At 45.7% G+C, this 20,340-nt stretch overlaps 1 protein-coding gene across 6 annotated transcripts in view; it reads left to right on the forward strand.

The window, feature by feature from the left end:
- The window catches only part of NFATC1 (nuclear factor of activated T cells 1), a 116,585-nt gene that overhangs the window by 15,927 nt on the left and 80,318 nt on the right, over positions 1-20,340 (forward strand). For all 6 annotated transcript variants that reach the window (XR_012585585.1, XM_074575769.1, XM_074575772.1 and 3 more), the window contains exon 3: positions 3,831-3,990. Coding sequence is in view for 5 of the 6 variants with exons in the window: in XM_074575769.1 (XP_074431870.1) it covers positions 3,831-3,990 (160 nt within the window). In the remaining variant the exon portion in view is untranslated. The remainder of the gene's footprint in view (positions 1-3,830; positions 3,991-20,340) is intronic.

A 20,340-nucleotide genomic window follows, 5' to 3' on the forward strand; every position in this document is an offset into this window, starting at 1 on the left:
GCCGCTGTCAGGCAGCTGTCTGGGGCAAGTGACTCCATACTGGGCTACTTGGCCAACAAGCAGGGTTGTTAGTCCCAGTGTGAGCCCGGCAGTTGTTCTGACACCTTCTGCACAGCAACCTAGTTAAGGACAAAACTGACTGCAAATCACTTTTTCAAGTGGCTTTGGGCATCTAGTAGTAGCTTAGAAAGTGTGACGGTAATTAGTTCCCAAATGCATAGCAGTTGTGTGAAAATGGGGCTGCAACACCTTTGCAAAGTTCAGTAGAAGTTTTTGGCTTTGTTTCCTCCCGGTCTATATTCCAGTGTGCTGCTTAGTATCTTTCTTTTTTTTTTTTTTGTAGCTTGATAAATCTTTCTGCTAAAGGCAGAAGTCAGCCAGACTGGATAATCTGTTTTTGATTTAATCATATTGTGTATCTGGTGTATGCAAAATAAATCACTATTCATCTGTTTTGTAATCTGATTTATGTAGGACGGAGTTACATTGAGCGAGTTTTCTACAGCCTAACACCAGGTTTTGTGAACCCGCCTTGAAACAACCATCCTTCTTTACAGCATTTAGGAGGACTGCAGTTAGATTTATTGTGGCGTAGAAAGGAATGGGACAGGCTTTCAGTTGGTGGAAAATTCAATCTGAGGGAAATACAGTGATGTATATTTGATAGGAAGACTGCATGAAGACCTTTTATTTCTCTTCTTGACCCCTGTGGAGAGGCTCTTTTCCCCTCCACGTGATGCTGGCTAGATGAGGTAGTTCGGGCCTTTTAAAATTGATAAGGTTTATTTGCAGCAACCAGATTTGATTTTACCACTACACCATTTGCTTGGTGACTTTTTCCTTTAACCATGTTTAGCTGCAGGAAATTAAGTGCATGATGAAGATAACCTAACATAGGAAATAGCTCTGACAGCCCCAGCCCATGACACTGTTAAATGCATCACTCTGCTTCCTTTATCAGGAAAACTGCCATTAATTGTCAATGTATAATTGGGCAGGTGGTATTTTTGAATTTCGATGGTAGATTGCAGGCTAACAGCAAACTGTGTATTTATTTTCAAGCTTTATTTGAAAACATTAATTTTACAACTTAATTATACTGACATTTTCAGATGCTGATTTGAAAGGGTGTTTTGTGGGTTTTTTGTTTGTTTTTTAAATAGATGTAATTAGTTATGGAACTATTACTTATTTCCACATATCTTTAAAAAAAAATCCCTCTTCACTTGAGGGCTACAGAATTGTCCTTTTTAATTAAGTGTTTAAAGTTTTTAATCTGATAGACGTTGTGTCCTCAGGAAAAAAAAAAAAAGAAAGATCCATCAAGTAAGAATTTACTTAAAACCAGAAACATCTGTTTAAAAATGTGTGCTGATCATCACCAGGAGAGACACAGCTGTTTTGCTCTGCTCTCTGTCATTTATCATTAGTCAAATATAGTTTATCCAGATTTTTTTTTTTTGAGACTTTTTCAGACTAAAGTATGTGTACCTAACGTGCTGGGCAAAGTATAGTGGCTATTTACAATGTCCAGTTGCCTGTAATTTTTTTGCCGACTCTTTGCTCTTTGTATGGTGAGCGTCTAGTAGCAGAAGAGCTCTTCTTTGCCCCCAAGGTGGGCCCTGGCCATTTTGGGGGAAAGGCTTGCACAGGAGCTCAGAAGACGTGGTGTCGTGCTTGTAGCCAAGGCTGAGGCTCCCGTGCTTGGGGGGGGCGGTAGCCAAATCCAGGATCTGTCTCTGGCAGGGTCTTGCCTCTGCAGAGAGTGCCCCGCTGGCTCCTGCTGGATACAGATGTCCGTGGGAGCTGGGAGCCCTCACAGAGGCGATGTCTTTCTTTTGGATGAGCTCCCATCTGGGCTGAGCTGGGAGCTGTACGGCTACCTCCTTCTCTACCCCTCTGTTATTTTTGAGGATGCTCCATGCCCTGAGGTCTGGAGAGCAGGGGAGCTGGAAGTTCGGCACCTGTGACTCACCAGCGAGCCGTGCTGGGGGAGCAGGGGGTGCCTGAGGGAGCGAAGGTGGTCCTGGTCTTCACCCAGGGCTGGGACTTAGTGGCCCCAGCTGACCCCTGTAAGGCATGTGGTGGGTGTCTATAGGCATTCAAATCACGTGGCTCAAACTGGCAAATTTATAAGCAGTGAAGAAAGGTAATGTAGAGAAACTTAGCACCACCTGAAGTCCCATCGGTGTATATGCACATGTACACCAGCAGATAGGAGCTAAATATGCCAGTGATAAAGGGCTGGATAAGCACTTGGAGAAGAAAAAAAAGGCAAACCAAAAAACCCCCGTGGTTTAACCCTGTGGTTATAGCCTCTCTCCCACAGTGGGAGCCAGCAGGGATGCTTTGGGGGTGTGAGAGCTGTAATGCCTGCGGAGCCGAAAGCGTGCTGGGGTAGTGTGTGTTTCACAGGGACAGTGGAAAGGAGTATTCGGTCTCCCGCTGAATATGTGCTCGAAATATACGCATCCAGTGCAGGAGCTCTTTTGCATCCTTTCCCTCCCAGTCAGCCCATTTCAGCCGTGATTCACACTGCTCAGACTGTCCTTGCACCAGGGCTGTAGCAGCGAGGTGGGGAAGCGGTGGATGCCCAGTGGCCAGCCTCCGGGCAGACTGGGCGAGAGCTAATTAGCCCTTCAGCTTCCTCCTCTGCACCCTGCGGCGGGACGCGCCCTCTCACTGTGGCAGGTAGCCCCCGTCCGTGGGGACAGCAAAGGGTCGAGGACTTGTGATTTTCCACTCTCTGGTGGTCTTCTCCAGGCTGATGGGGGAGATAATAAAGTTTGATGTAAGAGGACAGGATAGTATGTTGCGGTTGTGCTGTTTAACTGCTTTTAAAGGCTTTTGAAGGACACTTGGTGAGGAGAATTCACCAAAGGAAAGAATATACGCTAAATATAAAATCAGTGTTTTCATCATGAAGCTTTTTCCTTCGGTTTTAAGATGAATAAATCCATCTCAGGCCTAACACTGTTTCTGCAGTGCTTCTTTGTTTCTTTTTCTTTTTTAACCCGAAGTGTACACTTGGCATTTCTTACAGCCGACCTCTCCAGACTATTTTTAAGTGTGTTTTTACACTGGAAGTGGGTTTCTAAGAATGACACTTCTCCACCATCCCATGTTGTCAGGCCTGCTTGCTTGTGTGATGGTAATGAGTCCTTAATATTTTAGTTAATTGCAGAGTCAATACAGGGCCGGATGAGCGAGCTGGATTTTTTCTGGCTTATGTGTCATCGTTAGTAAGGTTTGTAAGCAAGTTCTGACTTCAGAGCTGGCTCCCTTGCAGTGCATGAACCAGAAAGAGAGCGGCTTCGCTTTGAGACTCTCTGACGTGTTTTGTGTTGGGAAGGAAGCTGGGAAATGGCTTTTTTTCTTCTTTCCGCCCCCTGTAAACTGAGCAGATTTGTTGAAATCGATTAGATTCATTAAACGTAGAACTTCTCCAGAGCTGGTTTGGCATTCACTTTCACAGCAGAAATCCTCTTCCTTAAATTCCTCTGTGTCTTTCTGACTGCCTTTCTCCTTTTTGTTCAAGAATCAATATATGAAGATATTTGTAAGCTGTGTCTTAACCATTTTTCCATTTTGTTTACAAATCGGATAGCATCTGGGCCATCAGATGTGCTCGACCCATAAATCTTCATAAAATAACCATTACCTTCTAAATTACTTACGTCGTGGCATTATCCATATTGATGAAATTTTAAATGTAAGATGGTGAAGGATGAACTGCGAAACACTGTCTCTAAAGTAATAGTGCTGGATGTTTGCGGTTTGTGACAGTGTACTTGATGTTAATTTTTAATACGTTTTCCTTTCCATTATAGCCCATCCCTGCCTGCCCTTGATTGGCAGCTGCCATCTCACTCAGGACCTTACGAACTGCGTATTGAAGTGCAGCCGAAATCCCACCACCGAGCTCATTACGAGACGGAAGGCAGCCGAGGGGCTGTGAAGGCATCTGCGGGGGGCCACCCTATTGTGCAGGTACCAAAACGTGTAACAAGCAGCACAGGTTGTTTATCTCTGTGGTGAGCACCCTTTCTTCTCTAAAACCGAAAAGCAACAAGAGATTTTTCCAGTCCTCAAAGATCACTGCGCGTGAGCATGCCTTAGAGCATATTTTAAACTGGATGGACCAAGCCTTTATTAAAAATAAGGCAAGAGCATCCGCTTGCTCTTAGCAATGTGAACACGGCGCAAGCAGATGGCTGCTCTGTCTGTGTAGGACATTAGCAAGTGTTCATCTGGCAAGCGGTGACCGTGGACCTATCTGTGCAGTCAGATTCCAGACATGCAGTTTATACTGGAATCATCTGGGGACGTGCCTCAGTACACTTAGTCCTTAAGTTGTGGTTGGATTAATCAGAGCTGTAAACACATGTTGGAGGGCAGAGCTGTGGCAGTAATGTGGAAGTATGTCGCTGGTTTGGATGCTGCAGTGAAGGCTGAGCAAAGCGAGGCTTTTTGAGTTTCTTCTGTTTAGTTCCTTAAACCTTTCCAGCCGCTCTGGAAAGCATCTGAGGTCTGAATCTTGTTTCATGAATTCTACCAAACTCTTCAGTTACTTGTATATAAAGCATTTAATTTAATAACACTGTAAACTGACCCTTAATGCATTTATATGACTAGTCTCATTCAAGTTTAAAGGGCCTTTCTCAGGAGTGGGAAGAACAAGATTTAGTTGTTTGAAACAAAAAAAAGAAAAAGTAGCAGGAGAGAGCCAGCTCTTGCCTGTTCCTCCTCAGCTGCTTCTTTCTCACCCAGAAGTTAAACTTTCAAGTGCCTTCTCTTGGGGTTGTGTGCCCCTGTGCCAGCGGAGCCCAGGCTTTATCACCGCCCTGATGCGGCGGGACCCATGGGTGTCGGGGCAGGGTCCATGGGAGAGAGGGAGGGAGGGAGGGAAGGAGGGAAGCAGGCGCTGCCGCTGCAGTGCTGACGCTGCTTGGGTTTATGCCACAACTCTTCCTGTAGGAGCAGCGGCTTGTCGAAAGACCGGATGGCTCAGGATGATGTACAGACCGCACGCATGGGCCTCATGCACGTTTGTTTGTTTGCTGTAAAACTCTTGCAAGCAAACACGTTGTTCGAAGGGATGGTGCGAGTTTTAGATGACGCTGGGCAGGGAATGCCACTATGGGACTTGTGTGCTGCTGCGGCAGCTGAGAAAGAAAAGCGAGGGGAGCTGTCAGCAGCAAACACGCTTCACCCTTTAGCTCTGCCAAAACTCATCAGTGACATGGGATTATGGAAGTGATCTGCTGAAAGACGAAAGGTTTTAGCAGAACATTTGTGAAGGATATTAAAGAGGGGTTTGTGGCAAACATGCTTGATGACAATTAATACCTACTCTGTTTGTGGCTTGATGCAAGGAAATGTAAATGGGGAGGCATCAATTCGCAGCGGCCAGCCTGGCGTTTAAAGTTTCCTACGTGCTTTTTGGAAAGACTGAATGTGATGCCAACATTTAATTGGACTAAATGCGTCCAGACATTTCCCCTCTCATCCCCTGTCCCGGTCTGTTGGGAGCGAGCATGCTGCTTCCAAACACAAACAAGTGTCAGAAAAAAGGAGAGGAGAGAAAACTGCGGAAGGGCAGGACGGGAGAGGGGAGGAAGCAGCCAGTCCTAGCCCTGTCAATTGGCTCTACCGGTTTAATAAAGATTAATGTATTTTTCAGTCCTTTTATTACAACCTGAACATCCTTTTCTCTAAAAAGAACAGAAATGTAAAGAGGGCCAGAAAAAGCTTCTCCATGCTGATGCTGCCATCCCAGCCAGAGTTATCTGTTTGACGAAATGCTTAAAAACTTCTGACTGAGACCAGAGTTGGATGGATGGATGATACGTACTTCCAAAAAAGGAAGTACTTATAAATACATTTTATAAGAGAAATAGTAAGTACGTACAAATAAATAAGAACTTTTTAAAAAAGTACTTACTTACAAGTGAAAGGAGGAGGAGGAAGAAACCTAGGGAGTAACTTCTGATAAACTGGCGACTGACAAAAGCTGTAAAATGCATCTCTGAATCAACATACTTTCAGATGTTGCAGGTATTTGGGTCAGGTTTGATTCAGTCCACTGTGTTATATGGAAAGGAGCACGGGCTTCAAAGTTCGCACCCAGATGTAAGCTAAAACAGTATCTGAATGTCTTCAGGTGTGAGATTTTGGATCAGGCTTTTCCCTCTAATTTTTCCCCATGTTTTCAATTGTGTTGACTCAGTGAAACCCACCATAAAATGTCTCTGACTTCTTGCGCTACCCTTTTGGGTTATTTTTTTGCCCTGTGTGGGCAGTCAGGTCTTTCTTGTGTTGCTGCTTTGGGGGAGCTTGCTTAAATTCTGCTTTAGTTAAAGCTCTTCCCCTTCCCCTTCAACAAGAGGAGAATGTGGAAGAGGTCTCTTCCTCCCTTTTCCATTTCAATTGCCCTTTCACTAGCATCCTGCTTCCCAAAACTGGAGATTTCCTCACACTTATACCTCCACGTATCTGTAGGGCGTGCTAAGGCAGAGGAGAAGTAAATCCAAAAAGCATCCGCTGCTTGCTCATGGCACAATTCCCCAGCAAAATTGCCGGGAGGTTGCTTTCTTTGCAGCTGGAGTGCATTTATCTTTTTTTTCCAGGCAACATTAGCTGCCTTGCTGCTGCTCCATCTCTTCTTATAGAAGGTGGAAGTGCCTGGGAATCAAAGGTTTCCAAGCAAGTGTGCTGGATGAGGAGACTGGTTGTGTAGGAGGGCAGGAGTCTCTCATGAGTGTGACGTGAAGTCCAGGGTTGGAGACCGATTTTTTCCTTAGCTTTAGCACCTCCTCCAGGCTGGTGACTTTTCTCTGCAGTGGGAGAGCTTTGCACCGGGACCCAGCAGGATGCTCCGTGCTTGCCGGTGTGTGAGGTTACTGTGCTCTCCCAAACCTGAGCCTGGGAAAGGGCGGGCGGTGCTGAGCGTGGCAGGCTGCCATGAGGATTTGTGCTGACCCACTGGAGGGACATGCCTGGAGGCTGCTGGCAGCTGCCCGCAGCAGCAGAGTCTTGCCCCAACCTGGTGCTGTGAGGCGCCACTCGCTCCTTATCATCTCTCCATCATCTGCGTGCGGCTGTCTCCATCACCCTGCCGGCTGTCTCCCAGCCATACTTCATGCCAGCAGGATTTCCTATGGATTTCCTACTGTGGGATGTCTGCACCCTCCCTTCTGCACTTAGGAATGATACGGTTTTGAGCGCTTCAAGTTGCCTGTGAGAGCTAATGAGCCCGGCAAGGCAGTATTCCTCTCTCCCGCGTATCGCCTTTGCCTGTTTGGGTGTTTGGCTGCCGTGGCAGCCCCAAGCTATCACTGTTCTCGATTGCTAAACGTTTTGAGAGTGGGATGAGCCGGCGCGCCTAGCGAGCTAAAAATGCTGCAGAAGATTGGCAAGCGAGCGGTGCTGGGGAGCGGTGCTGCTGAGCTCACGGCTGGCACCGGCTAGCTTGGGGAAGTATTTTGCGAGTTGTTGTTGCCTTTGGTGATTGCAGACCAGGGTACTCCCGGCTCTGAGTCAGAATGGGGCCCGTGCCCCAGCTGGCGTCGCGCATTACAAAGCTGTGTGCTATGCCAGGGGAGGGTGAAACCTGGGACCACTCTGGGGAGGGAAATCACGCCTGTTAGCATCCTGCTGGCACCTCCGCAATTGCAGGAGTTCGTGACTAGGGTGAGGATTTCCCTGAATGGAGCAAGATGAAGCGAATGGGCACTTCAGGAAAGTCCCCATATTTTAAGTGAGGTGTACTTAATTCAAGGGGTTTACATTCAGAACATCTTAAAAACATCCTCCATTTGGACCTATCTCCCATTCTTTGTTTTAAAAGTGGTGGTGAGGAGGTGCACAAGATGGGGGTTACATTCCAGCCAGCAATGGCTCTGTTTCAGCTGCAGGTAAGTAATCTGGCAGATAAAAGTTTGGGATCCCTGGGGAGGGATGGCACCAGGTTATAAATATATGGTCTATGGATATTCTAATTAATAACTCAGCTTTGGAGTAAGTCAAGCACTTTGTCTGCCTGAGATGGAATTTTTACAAGCAGGGTGCGGTGTGTCTGTGAGATAAAATCCAAATACTTAAGAATGTTTAATTAAAGGGTATGATTTACTCCCATAGAAGACTGAACTAAGGGGTGAAAGAAAATATTCAAATGCAGAGAATAGTCTAGTAAGCTCTTTCAAAAGTTGTGATTATTAATTCAGTTTTTTGACGCAAAATATGCCAGGAATTTTCCTCAAGATCATTCTTGACGTAAGGCAGATAAATCAGTTAGAAAAAGGGAAGAGGAGGAGTTGTAGGGGTTTTTCTTTTTCATCTAGATAACCAGTACTAGGCAGAACTTGTTTTCCTCTTGGAGAAATAAGTTAATATTGAAGATAGAGTGAATGCTGCCTTGCCTTTCACTGTATCGCTTTGCAGTGAGATGGTAAAGGTCGCGCACGGCTTGTGCGCTCCAATGCAGAATTTGATCTGAGCCTGTGAACAGACGGATATTCGGAACACCTTAATTTTACAGGCAAAACACAATGATTTGTCTGCTGATTTACATAGTCAAAATGTTGTCTGTGCCAGGAGACTTGCTCGCAAGGGTTGGCTTGTGTCGTTTCTCAACAAGATCCGAAGTAGGCACTTTTGGTCTGATTTTCAAAGGCCTTGAGGCGTATGCTGGGATTTTTAAATACCCTTATGACTAACAAGCGTCAAACCCTTCTCTAAAGCAATCAATGTCTTAGTATTTTTGTACATCTTCACATCACCATGATTAGGCACCAACATGCCTCTGAGCTATTTGTGCACCTTGGTAACACATGGAGCGTGTTACCGTTTGCTTCCAATGGATCAGTTGGCTTTGTTGCTTTTGGATAACGAGCTCAAGCAGTCCAGGTCCAGGTGCTGGCCACTGCAGGTATATATCATAGTCCCTTCATCTTCTGGACCCATGAGCTATGAATACCTTTTGCAAAACCCTCAGGGAACAGAAGGCCTTGTCAATCAAACCGTTGTAATTTCAGGGGGCAGCAGTCAGTCCAGCGAGCTGCGAATGCATTCAGATTGGGGCCTGATGTTCTAACATCACAGTCTCATGTAGCACTTCTCGTGCACCCGGCTTCACAAATAGTTGATGGCGTGAGGTAAACAGGGTTGTGCAGTTACACAGAAGACAAGATGGGACGAAGAGAGAAATGAAGAGCTAAAGGGAAAGGCTGGAAAGAGGTGTTCACCACTGATGACAGGAAGGGGATGAAGCGATAAGGAAGCCGAGAGGGAAGCTCTTCCAGGCAGAGCGGGGCAGGTCCTTCGCAGCAGTGCTCTGATGCTGCACAGCAAGAGTGAGACCGTGGTTAATTTTTAAATACGTAGTATAGGACTTCTACAACTGCAGTGCATGCGGCACGAGTGCTTTTCTTGGTAGGGGTTCCCTGGTGCTGCCAGTTTGTTTTAAACAACAGGGCCGCCACCATGGCTAGATGAGTCAAGGGAACTGGAAGGAAAACAGTTCCTGGTGAGTCCAGCTCATGGCCATCTGACACCTGACCAAGAAGAGTGGATGTGGAAAAAATGGGGTTAGCCTCTTTCCCCTTCCCTATCAGAGCAGAGAAGAGGGCACATTCTTCGTTAGTAAGCAGTGATTCAATTTGTCATGCTGCAGTGGACTTCCTCTCTCTGCTGCTCTTCTTTTTAGAAGACAGCGTCACCCTTTTATCCATACGGAAATACAATCCTTTCTTATGGTGGGGATATAAAGACATTGGCAAGCACCTGTTAGCCAGGTTGCGATTAATAGCACAAAGCCATGCAATCATACAACAAACCAGACAGGGAGCCTACATTTTATAGCCTTGTTTTAGACAGCCGGTATTTCTTAAGAATAAATCTAAGCTGAATGGCTTTCTCACTTCTTGCATCTGTATAGTTAAAGCCAACCTCAAACTAGCAGACAGATAATCAAAACTGAAAAATAGAATGATTTGGCAGATGTTTTAAGGTTGCTATTGCTTCTATAAATCCAACAAATGGAAGAAAGCCCATTGAAAGCTTTTTATCATGTTTTTTCATCGTTAGAAGGTTGTATTTTGGGAAGGGGGGAGTTTCTCTTTTTTGGTATTTTACGTGAAGCTGGTCCCATGGTGTACCTCCACAAGCACAGCTGCATAGGTAGCTTACGGTCTTCCTGAGAAGGGCCAAGTCCAGAAGGGAGAAGTTCTGGAAAGTGTGCTCCTCTCAGCTGGTGAAGATTTCATGACCCTGAAAATGCAGCTTCAGCTCTGATTTATGAGCAGTCTTGGGGACATACCTCTGCTGTTTGGTGTAACAGCCCTTTCCAAATAAAAAAAGACACTTCCACCCGCCAGTGCTTCTCTCCTTTAAAAATGATACCTCGCCCACACTCAGCCTGATGGATGCCACAGCATGCATCCCAGTTGTTAGGACGCCTAGATACCCAATCTGGCTTTCCAGCCCAAAGGATTTAGCCCAACATCCTAGGTTTGCCTTCAGTTTGGACTCGATGGCTGCCAGCAAAGCAGGAGTTTGTGGTGGCCTTGAGGAGGGGATGGAAAGCGTTCCCACTCCTCCACCGTTGCTGGCTCCGTTCCCTGGGGAAAGGAGATGATGATATCGGCTCTCAGCTTTCCTCTTTCGTGGCCTCTCCCATTTTCCTTTTTGCCTCATCCTTCGTGACAAGGGAATTGGTGGTATTGCTCTCACTATGTGGGGTATCTTCTAGCTGTCCTCTGGTGGTGGTTGATAAGGCAAAGACCACGCAGTCGTTGTTTCACAGTACCTCTTGTACACAGCTGAGTGGGTATTTTCCATCATGGTTAGACCTAGGAAGGAAGAAGAGGAGTCATCTTTATCTCCACCACTGCTTGGAGAGCCATCCTTTCTGCTTCCCTTGTTGGGTTGGTTTTGGTGATGAGCAGCACACACACCCTGAGTGTCTAGAAACAGTTTGATGTAATTCTCTGTAAGACCAAGACAGACAGAACATAAACGTAGTAGTCCTTCTTTTCTTATTCCTCATTTACTTTGTCCTCAGCTCTCTTTCACTGGATGAAGTGTTTGCAGCAGTTTTTTCTGCACATTGTCTGAAAGGGCTATTCATCATTATTTTGGAAGCATACCTCAAAAACATGTATCACTGCTCTCCAGGGGGGAATCGGGACTCATCCTTGACTTTTAGAGTGCTATGCGGTTCTTGTCTTTTCCGTCCTTTTTGCCCCCCTGCTTAATATTGCATCACTCCTGCTAAAAATTGCAGTTGCCATGTCTCTTGCTCTGTCTCTGACTTTTCTTTCTAGAAGTTGCCATCCCCCTTTCCTGCAAGCAAGTCAGGTCCCAAGCAAGATAAGAAAAATCCCCCTTGCCTTGTTTTTTTCTACATAACTAAATAAAGTGCAAGTCTGTCTATGCGCCTGGGGTGTATCTGTCAGTGGGTGGTGTTCGATGAAGATAGAAACAAAAAAATGAATATGATCAACAGTTGAAATAGGCAATTTCTCTGCAGTGGTGTGCTAGGAAAATACCTGCACAAGCCACAGCAGCTTGGCAAAGGCGTTTGTGGTACTGCTAGTGAGGCTGCTGCAAATGTGCTTACGGAGCTAAATGTTCCCAGTTCCTTCCTTTGTACTCTCTGTCAAGAGCTCAGGAGTCCATAGTGTGATCTGTTCTCTCTCATATTTCTTTTTAAAAAAACTGTTGGAAAGAAATGGTTCAGCTTAAATGGTACAAGAAGAGAAAAACAACAGCTAATGAGATTCCTGAGGGTTTTGGCACATTTGAGAGCTTCAAAAATGGTCATAATGTAAAAACAAAAATTGGCAATTGCTTAATTCGTACTCTAGTAGATCTTTGTCTATTGGGAATGTTATTCAAGTGCCTGAGCTATTCATGTTAAAAAGTGGCCCCTGCATCTGCATAGTGATTGCTCTTTCATAAGGATAATTGGTGGTGGTGTTCCCCCCCCAGTAAATTTGTGGTGGAAACACCCTTCCACTGAAAATGCACGTATCAGGGAGAACACCTAGAAGTGACAAGAGTCACAAAATCAGAAGGCAGCAGTTCTGCAGACCTCTTTGAGGTTCAGCAGCTCTTCTGCCCTCCCAGCGTCTGAGAAAGAGCTGCGGATCTTCTGGTACACCCACAGAGGCTGCCAGTAGTGCTACAAATGGGAACTCACTTCTCTAAGGAAAAATACAACATGGGTAGACCTTTTGCTTGTCTCAAGTTACCAGTCAAAAAAAAAGACAAAACACAAAACAACCCCAAACCAAACTACATTCAAAGCAGTATTGGGGCACTCCTGAAGTCGGTCAGCTTAGCCTGCTTAATTCAAGCACGTGCTTAGGAGTTTGCTGACTTTTAGTCAGTTTAGGTGTTTTTAAGAAAATAAGACTGTGAGTGGATAAGAGCTTGAGGACTGGGTTTAAAATGGCTTTACAGTGAGGTTCAGATGATAATGTGAGGCTGTGGTCGGGGTGTGAACCGTGGTTGTTACTTAGTTTTGGTTGCAGTTGAGAAGATCTACAGCAAAGTTACCGATCAGCAAATCTGCTCCAGACTTGTCAGATATTGCCCGTTGACGTGCGCCCAAAAGCTGAAATGAAACACGGTTAAAATTAAAACGCAGCTTTACCAAAAGCCAGATGCTTCATTATGAGCTGTGCTAACCTACCTGCCAAATACTGCTAACCTGCATGAGGCAGGTGATTAATTTTTTACAAGTCTGCTTCAGCAACTAGACATCTGTCCTCTATTCCTAAAAGTAATATCTCAGGGCAAATGATTTTTTTTTTCCTTCTTGGTACTTCAAATTACATAAAACATATATATCATGAAAATTATATTGTGTGCATTCTCTATGAAGATATACTGGCAGCCAGTTCGTATTTCAGATCACTTTCACACCAATGTAACTCCACTGGAATAATTTCTGGTTTTATACTCTCTCGTTTTTATATGTAAGAAGAGTAAAAAATCACATCCGTAGCATACCTTGTAGTCTGGAATGTCAGTGTATGTGGTTGTAACGTAGATTTTCTATTTTAATCAGTCATTATTCCAACTAACTGGCTGAATCAGTGGAAAATATGGTGTCAAATTACTCAGTTGCTCTCTCCGTACGTTGCAGCTTTCATTATGAGCAGGGGTTTATAATTTCTTTCCTTGTGAAGAATAGCTCGAGATCTTCTTTGATACGTGCCATGAAAGGGAAACGATCCATTACAGCATCTGCTATATACACACACATAGGTAAAATACGTCGTATGCTGTCAGTGCAGTGAAATAAACTTCCTCCCTCCACACGTTTAAGAAATAATTTAGCAGGCGTTGCATATTTTCACTGAAACAGTTGAAGCATGCTAGTGATCAATTTACTTGCACGTGGTAAAAATAATACAGGTTGCAGACAGATTTGTAATACTATTTTTAAACACCTGTTTTTAACATTTCGGTACCCAATAAAGCGGAGGAACTCCTGCTTTTGGTTTGCACGCGGACGTTATGTACGTTGGGATTTCAAAGACTACTGCCTAGGTTTCAAGTGCAGCCCTGTTCAAAGCAGTAAACAACACTTGCAGGCACAGCGGGGGTACGTTTTTTGGAGTTCCTCGGCACTTCAGTTACAGGCACCAAAGTCCCCCTCAATGAGTTCTGCCCTTTGAGTTGCGGATAACAACACAGTGTTACTGCCAAATGTGAATCCTGGCGAAAACGCATCGGCCTTACCAGAAAGTGAGCTCCTCCCTTGCCACTTGCCAACCTGCTCGTGTGAAATTATTGCTGGTCCAGTTCTGTGTGGTGTAAGGGAAAAAATGTAAAAGAGATTGAGCAAAGTGATCTTTCTATTGCAGTGCAACAGAGCACTTAAATACATCCTTAAATTCTTATAAAGTGGGATTAAATGTTGAACATGTGCTTAGGTTTTCTACCAAGCAAGGGTACATTGATCCACTGGCAATTAATTGTGTCACTTACTGTGTCTCTCAGGTTACTCAGCTGCAAAATCTGGATTAAGACACTTTCACTGCCTTGCATGGGCGTTAGAAGAGATGGGGTGTCATGTGTGAGCGTGTGGGGCTGCCGACTGCCTGAAAATAGCATGAAAAAGGGGAGCAAGTTGCAGAACCTGCGCTGTGTTCTCGCAGACCTCTTTGCTGCTTTTCAGGAGATCCGTTAAGTTTTCCCTCTTAAAAGTCTGATGCACTTCGGGCATCAGTTTCAGGTTCCCCGTGTGTTGCAGCTTCCTTCTGATGGTTTTCAGGTGAATGCTATTAACTGGATGCTCCTTTTCCTCTGCCTCTGCCTCTGGTCCCTTTGATTTTGGGATCCCTTAGAATGATTGCATCTTTCTTTTTGTTCTGCCACCATTATGCTTGCCCACATCTAATGGGCATGAAGTCCCTGTGTCTCTGAAGATTTTAGTGGATGTCTTGATAGCAAGTCAGATGTAATGATGCTAGACCAAGCTTCCTTCAGTGGCCAAAATCTTCCCATTACTTTCCTCTGTCTTGAGACAAACTGCACCTTTCTTCGTGTCATTTAAGTCTGTAATTTAGACCGGTCACTGAAGTTTGCTATATTTAGCTGATTCCTGTCCCTGTGCTTGCGTCGAAATAGCAGTATCAGCGTATCATGTGTGTTCTGCGCAGGACACAGATGCCCATATTCGCTGCGCTTAATAAGCCGCACGTTCCCGTCCCCTCGGCTTTCTGCCCGTGGAAGGGCAGTGGCTAGCGTTCGGGAAGCCTGCAGCATACAGTGGCTGTGCAAATAGATAGATGGCTGGAAGAGAGTGGGTCGGAAGAGAGATCACATTTTGTTTCTGGAGAGCTGAGCCCAGCCGTGCGTGACGCCTGGGCGCAGCTCCGGCACAAGGGGCTGCTCCTGAGTTTTCATCCCCGTCCGAACATCTTTACTCAAGGCTGCTGCCTGCCTTAGCACCGCAAGGAGAGAGGCGTGAGCCCACGGTGGTTGCGGCACATCAGGATTGAGAAGCTCGAGCAGGGCTTGCACCACGTTGCCTGTGCTTGCCTGGGGCCAGGACTACCTGCGCCCTGGCTCTCCTGCGAGTGCACGTTACGGGGACGTAACGCTGTGCCAATGAGCGTGGGGCAGAGAAGGGATGCAAGCGGATGAGGCTGGCCATTGCCAAAGCCAGCGGGGTGGCAGGGTGCTGGCCGTGGGGCGAGGGGCCGGGCGCTGTGCGGGTGCCGATGCCGGTGGCGTGCCTGGCAGGCCAGGCAGCACCGGGGCCAGCGGGGGACCCAGCTCCCTGCGGATCCTGGCCTGGCACGTCGTTGTTATGATCGCTATGGAAATAATTTCAGTGTGTTTTGTAGCTCTGAGATGCTGCGTCTTGCATTGTTTGGCTGGAAAGCTGCTTGACTGGTTTTGGAGGGTGGCTGTACACGCACAAGCGCTAGCTGAATTTTTTTTTTTTTTTTTTTTGCGGTGGAAAGTAGGAGATTCGCAGCATGGTTTTAATTAGAATCGCTCATTTAGTCTTTCACTGCAGTGTGTTCTTTAGTTGAAAGATAATTTAATTTTCTTTGTTTTGGAAGATTTTCGTGCTTGTCTGTGTGAAATGTCTTTATTTACTGTGCCTCATTGTGCTTGGTGCATAGCTTTGATTGTGAGGATAGTCAAAAACAAAAACTTCCCTGGGCTGTGTTATTTTCCACCTGCTGTGGCTTTTAATACAGTCTCACTGCTATATATGTACCAAGTGCCTGCATTTCTAGGAGAAAAACACCGGAGAAAATTGGCAGAGCATGCAGGGTTAGATTTAGCTGTAAAACTCTCATTGACTTGAAGAGGAATAGCATATCTAAAGTTGTGAAGTGCTGAAGAAGTGTAACCGGTATGGGTCGGTTTGGCTTTTTGCCTTGTCCTGTATCCGTGGAAGATAACACTTGTTGAAAAAAAGGCAAAAAAGAAAAAAATCCTGCCACTTTTTGCAGAACTCACTATTAAGATCTTGTAACACCTTCTGTGCTATGGAGAGTATTCAGTCTGGTGGAAACACAATATAGCGTGGAACAGTCGTGTTTATAGGTACAACAATGTGCCTGTCATCTCAGAATCAAAAAAAGCTACATAAAATACATAAATCTCTCCCCATATATGCAAGAATTCATAAAATGGCTTGGAATGTGCAGGGTTTTTTTTAAAAAATGAATTATAGATCATATTTATTCATCAATAATCCTTAATAATCCCACAATAATTTTCCAAATGGCTTTCAAATTAATTTTCAGCCTCTTCTCTTGCAGTTGTGTTGTTTTCATTATGTGGGCCTTATATGTCATAGCTCTTATTCTGCAATAATACAATGTAATATAATATTCCTCAATATAGTCTCAAGTATTGTTACTGAGTGTGGGTTATAGAGTATTATGGACTACAAAATGGCATACAGTGATAGAACTTTACACAGACTCCGCCCATAGCTGCAAACATGAACTGCCAGGGACAAACAAACTCAGACCACAACTTGCAGGCACATGTGCTAGCATCTAGGTACACAAGTAATCTCAAGCACATGGCCTGAACACATCAAAGCCTCATTTTCTAATCCCTCCCGGTTGTGAGGAAAACCTTAAAATATGTGAACTGACATAGCCCCACCGCTGGCTGCAAGAGCCCTGCTTGGAACGGAGGCAGGTTGGAGAGGTTTTGCGAAGAGCGAGACAGTGCAGTGGCGATGCCGGCGCTGGGCTGTGGCTCTGCAGTTTGGCCGGAGTAAATGAAGCCCCGGAAACAATCAGCCTCAATAGATTTGACTTGCTCTAATCGCAAGCAGCGCTAAGCGAGAAGCTTAGCTGGTTTTAGGAAAATTCATTTAGTGAGTGAAAGCGTTCTTCTGTTCCTCCAGTCTTGAGTAAAATGACAAATTAAAAAAAGGAAAATATTATCAAATTCGGCCTCTATGTCCTTGACTTTCCAGTTATGAGTGAATGCTCTTTTCCCTGTTTGTATTAGAAAGGGATGTAATATAAGTAAGCTTGAATTTAGTATAAAAATTAACATTAGCAGGAGTACTGCCTTTTTATTATAATTTTTACATGCATTCCTATTTTGAACCAACAGCAACAGCCAGGCCACCCAAAATCATAGAATCATAGAATGGTTTGGGTTGGAAGGGAACTTAAAGGTCACCTGGTTCCAGCCCCCCTGCCCTGGGCAGGGACACCTCCCACTAGACCAGGCTGCTCAAAGCCCCGTCCCACCAGGTCTTGATCACTTCCAGGGATGGGGCATCCACAGCCTCCCTGGGCAACCTGTTCCAGTGTCTCACCACCCTCCCAGGAAAGAATTTCTTCCTGACGTCTAATCTAAATCTATCCTCTTTCAGTTTAAAACCGTTACCCCTCGTCCTATGGCTGCGCTCCCTGATACAGAGTCCCTCCCCCGCTTTCCTGCACTGGGAAGCCGCTATAAGGTCTCGCCGGAGCCTTCTCTTCTCCAGCCTGAACAGCCCCAGCTCTCTCAGCCTGTGCTCATAGCAGCGGTGCTCCATCCCTCTGACCGTCTTCACGGCCCTCCGCTGGACTCGCTCCAACAGGTCCAATGTACCCGATACCACTCCAGAATTCCCTATATGCTCCAGAGCTGAGGTGGGAGTGCTGCTGGGAGCGGGGAGGGGGGGTGCCACAGTCTTTGCAGGTGAATGAGTTGCTCCTTGCTGCACCTCTCCTCCGAGGGAGGGAAGGGTTATCAGTCCTGTCTCGGGCATGGGGAGGGAGGCTGTGGGTGAAGCCGGTTACGTGACCATCTCCCAGCTGTGACCACCTGCTGCCCACCCTGTGTTGTGCCTGACTCCAGGTCCAGGTTACATCAGGCCACCAACATCAGGATGGAGGAGCCGAAGTGCTGAAGTGAAGCTGTGGTGAAGCTGACTTTGGCCTTTCCCTCTGGGAGAGGAAAGGGCTGCCCAAGTACCACCATTCAAGTTGAGGGTCTCATACCCCTGCTGTGGAAAGCTGTGGGCGACTGCCCGAAACGCGTGATGGTGAAGTGCGAAGTGTTGCGTGTCTGTAGCAGGCTTTGCCGCTGCGAGGGGCTTCTCACAGAAGCTCTGCTCCGTGTCTCTCTGGGCTGAGGGCAGCGTGCCTTTTTGGCAGCACGGCCCTGGGTTTGTGGGACACTCATGCTTTGAACCATGGCCTGGGCTGGTTACAGGGGCAAGTCTACATTTTGGGATTATTTGGCTAACCGTAGGTGTCTGCAACTGAGCTAATTGCCTTAGTTTCTCTCTGTAATCGGGGGAAGGCTTGTCAGTGTAGAGTTTAGGGAGCTATTAATTTTATTCTCATGCGAACATCTGAAGCAGCTCAGGTAAGTCACACCTTCAGAGTGCATGTCTCATTTTGCTGGCTTTGAAGGCAGCCAAGGTGACTAGACCCAGTTGTTGTCCAGCCTGTATGTGTTAAAGTTAGGGGGTGTGAATCACCTGGCTTTTCCTTGTTTCTTTTTGACTTGATGCGTTGTGTGTAATTATGTGTAACTGGGCCCAGCAGGCTTTAAGATCTTACCAGTTCTCCAGGACCGAGGTTTATTTCTTAGGTTAGATACCCAAGTAAGGCTTGAGTATGATGGGGAGGAGCGGTGTCCTTGAAGACTGGTGTTCCTGTCTCTGGCTTGGGACTTACCTATGTCAGCACCTCACGTTTGAAGTCAACAGGTTGATATAGGTATTTCTTGGTTTGGGTGAAAAAATACAGGTCCTGGTCACCAGGACACATTGTACCTCCCTTCAAAGGAGAAAGCGTTACCCTCAGCATCCTCCTCAAATCCCAGTTGTGTACTGACATCCTGCTGCACTGACTGCAGCCGGGTATCATCCATTTGCAGCAGCAGATAAGCTACTCTGCAAAGCTTTCATTGGAAAGTTCTGCCATGAATATTTGCAACACTATTTGGCTGTCTTACTAGCTTTAAACAAGGTTGTGGTATTAGCTCGTCAGTATTTGGATGAAATTCTAGTGCAACAGCTGTTGCTAAATAATGTTACTCAACATGACAATATTTAGAATGATCCATTGAAAATAGTACTTACATGTTGAGAAAGTTTATCTAAGAGTTTTTCATGCTTATTTTATTTTTGCGTTGTTGGAGATCACAGGCCTTTCAGTTCATTTTAGCCCTCATGGCCTGTTGTGCAGAGCTGTTCATGTTAACGCTTGTTGGTCAGAGAGTTTGATCTGTTGCATCCATTGGGGGTTTTTTTTGGTAAAACAAGTGATGTCAACCAATGGCATCACTGTTGCTCTCAAACAACTCAACAGTGTGGAATACAATCTCTCTGGATTTTTCACAGTTTAATCAGACTGTCTTGGAGGTCAAAGCCTTGAAGCTGGGCTGTAAGATATACCTGACCTATTTTTATTACTACATTAAGATGCTTTCCATGGAAGGCATGCTCTCAGATAAAACTGCAGTGTAATTGGAGCTTTAGGACCAGGTGGATCAAAGGTGGCTTGTGGAAGAAGAGTAGGACCAGAAGTGTGTAGTGACCTGGCAAAACACGCTGCCCTTTTCTGCTCTGAGACGGGAGTCACAAATAGCATGTTTATGAAACTTGTGCATGTGATGACAACACTTTCTTGGGGTTGAAACAATGGAGGCAGAACCTGTCTTGAGGAACATACACGTGCAGACAGCACTTTTCTGACTCTGAAGAGCAAGGGGAGTTGCATTTATCTGCTTTGCGCGAGGATTGGAACCAGAGGGCTGGGAAGCACTGTGTTTTCTGTAGTGATGAAAGGGTTACCCAGCCACATGGCATGGTTACTGGCTTTCCTTTCATAAGAAGAACAAATTGATTAAACATAGAGCAGGCTTGAAATATGTAAAAGCTTGTTATGAAATTTTCTCTGCTCTAATCAAGTCATGTATCTGTGATGAAGCAAAAACTATCTGGCAGAGCTGGAGATGGGAACTTGATAACACTGTGCCCAGCGCTTGCTTCTCCTTCAGCCGCAGAGCCATCCCCACCCTGCACTTTTATAAAATGCTTTGAAACGCTTTTCTTCTTTTAATTAGTTTCTACAAAAAAAACCCCAAAACAACAACAACCAACCTCAGACAGAGGTACAGTGAAATTTGGAAGCCAGCGTGTTCACGTGACTTACAGAAGAAGCGAGGAGGTTGATTTCAGACCTTCAGACAGCCTCCCTTCCTGCTCCCTCCTTTCCCCAAACACAGAAAGCAGTCAGGGCTTGACTCATGGACTGTCTGATTATAATAAGTCCCACTTGGGACATACAGCTATATAGCGTGCTAGTGCACTACGTGCTTTGTCTGCCTCTATCA

The sequence above is a fragment of the Larus michahellis genome, chromosome 2 (assembly GCF_964199755.1).
Source record: "Larus michahellis chromosome 2, bLarMic1.1, whole genome shotgun sequence".
Classification (NCBI taxonomy): Eukaryota; Metazoa; Chordata; class Aves; order Charadriiformes; family Laridae; genus Larus; species Larus michahellis.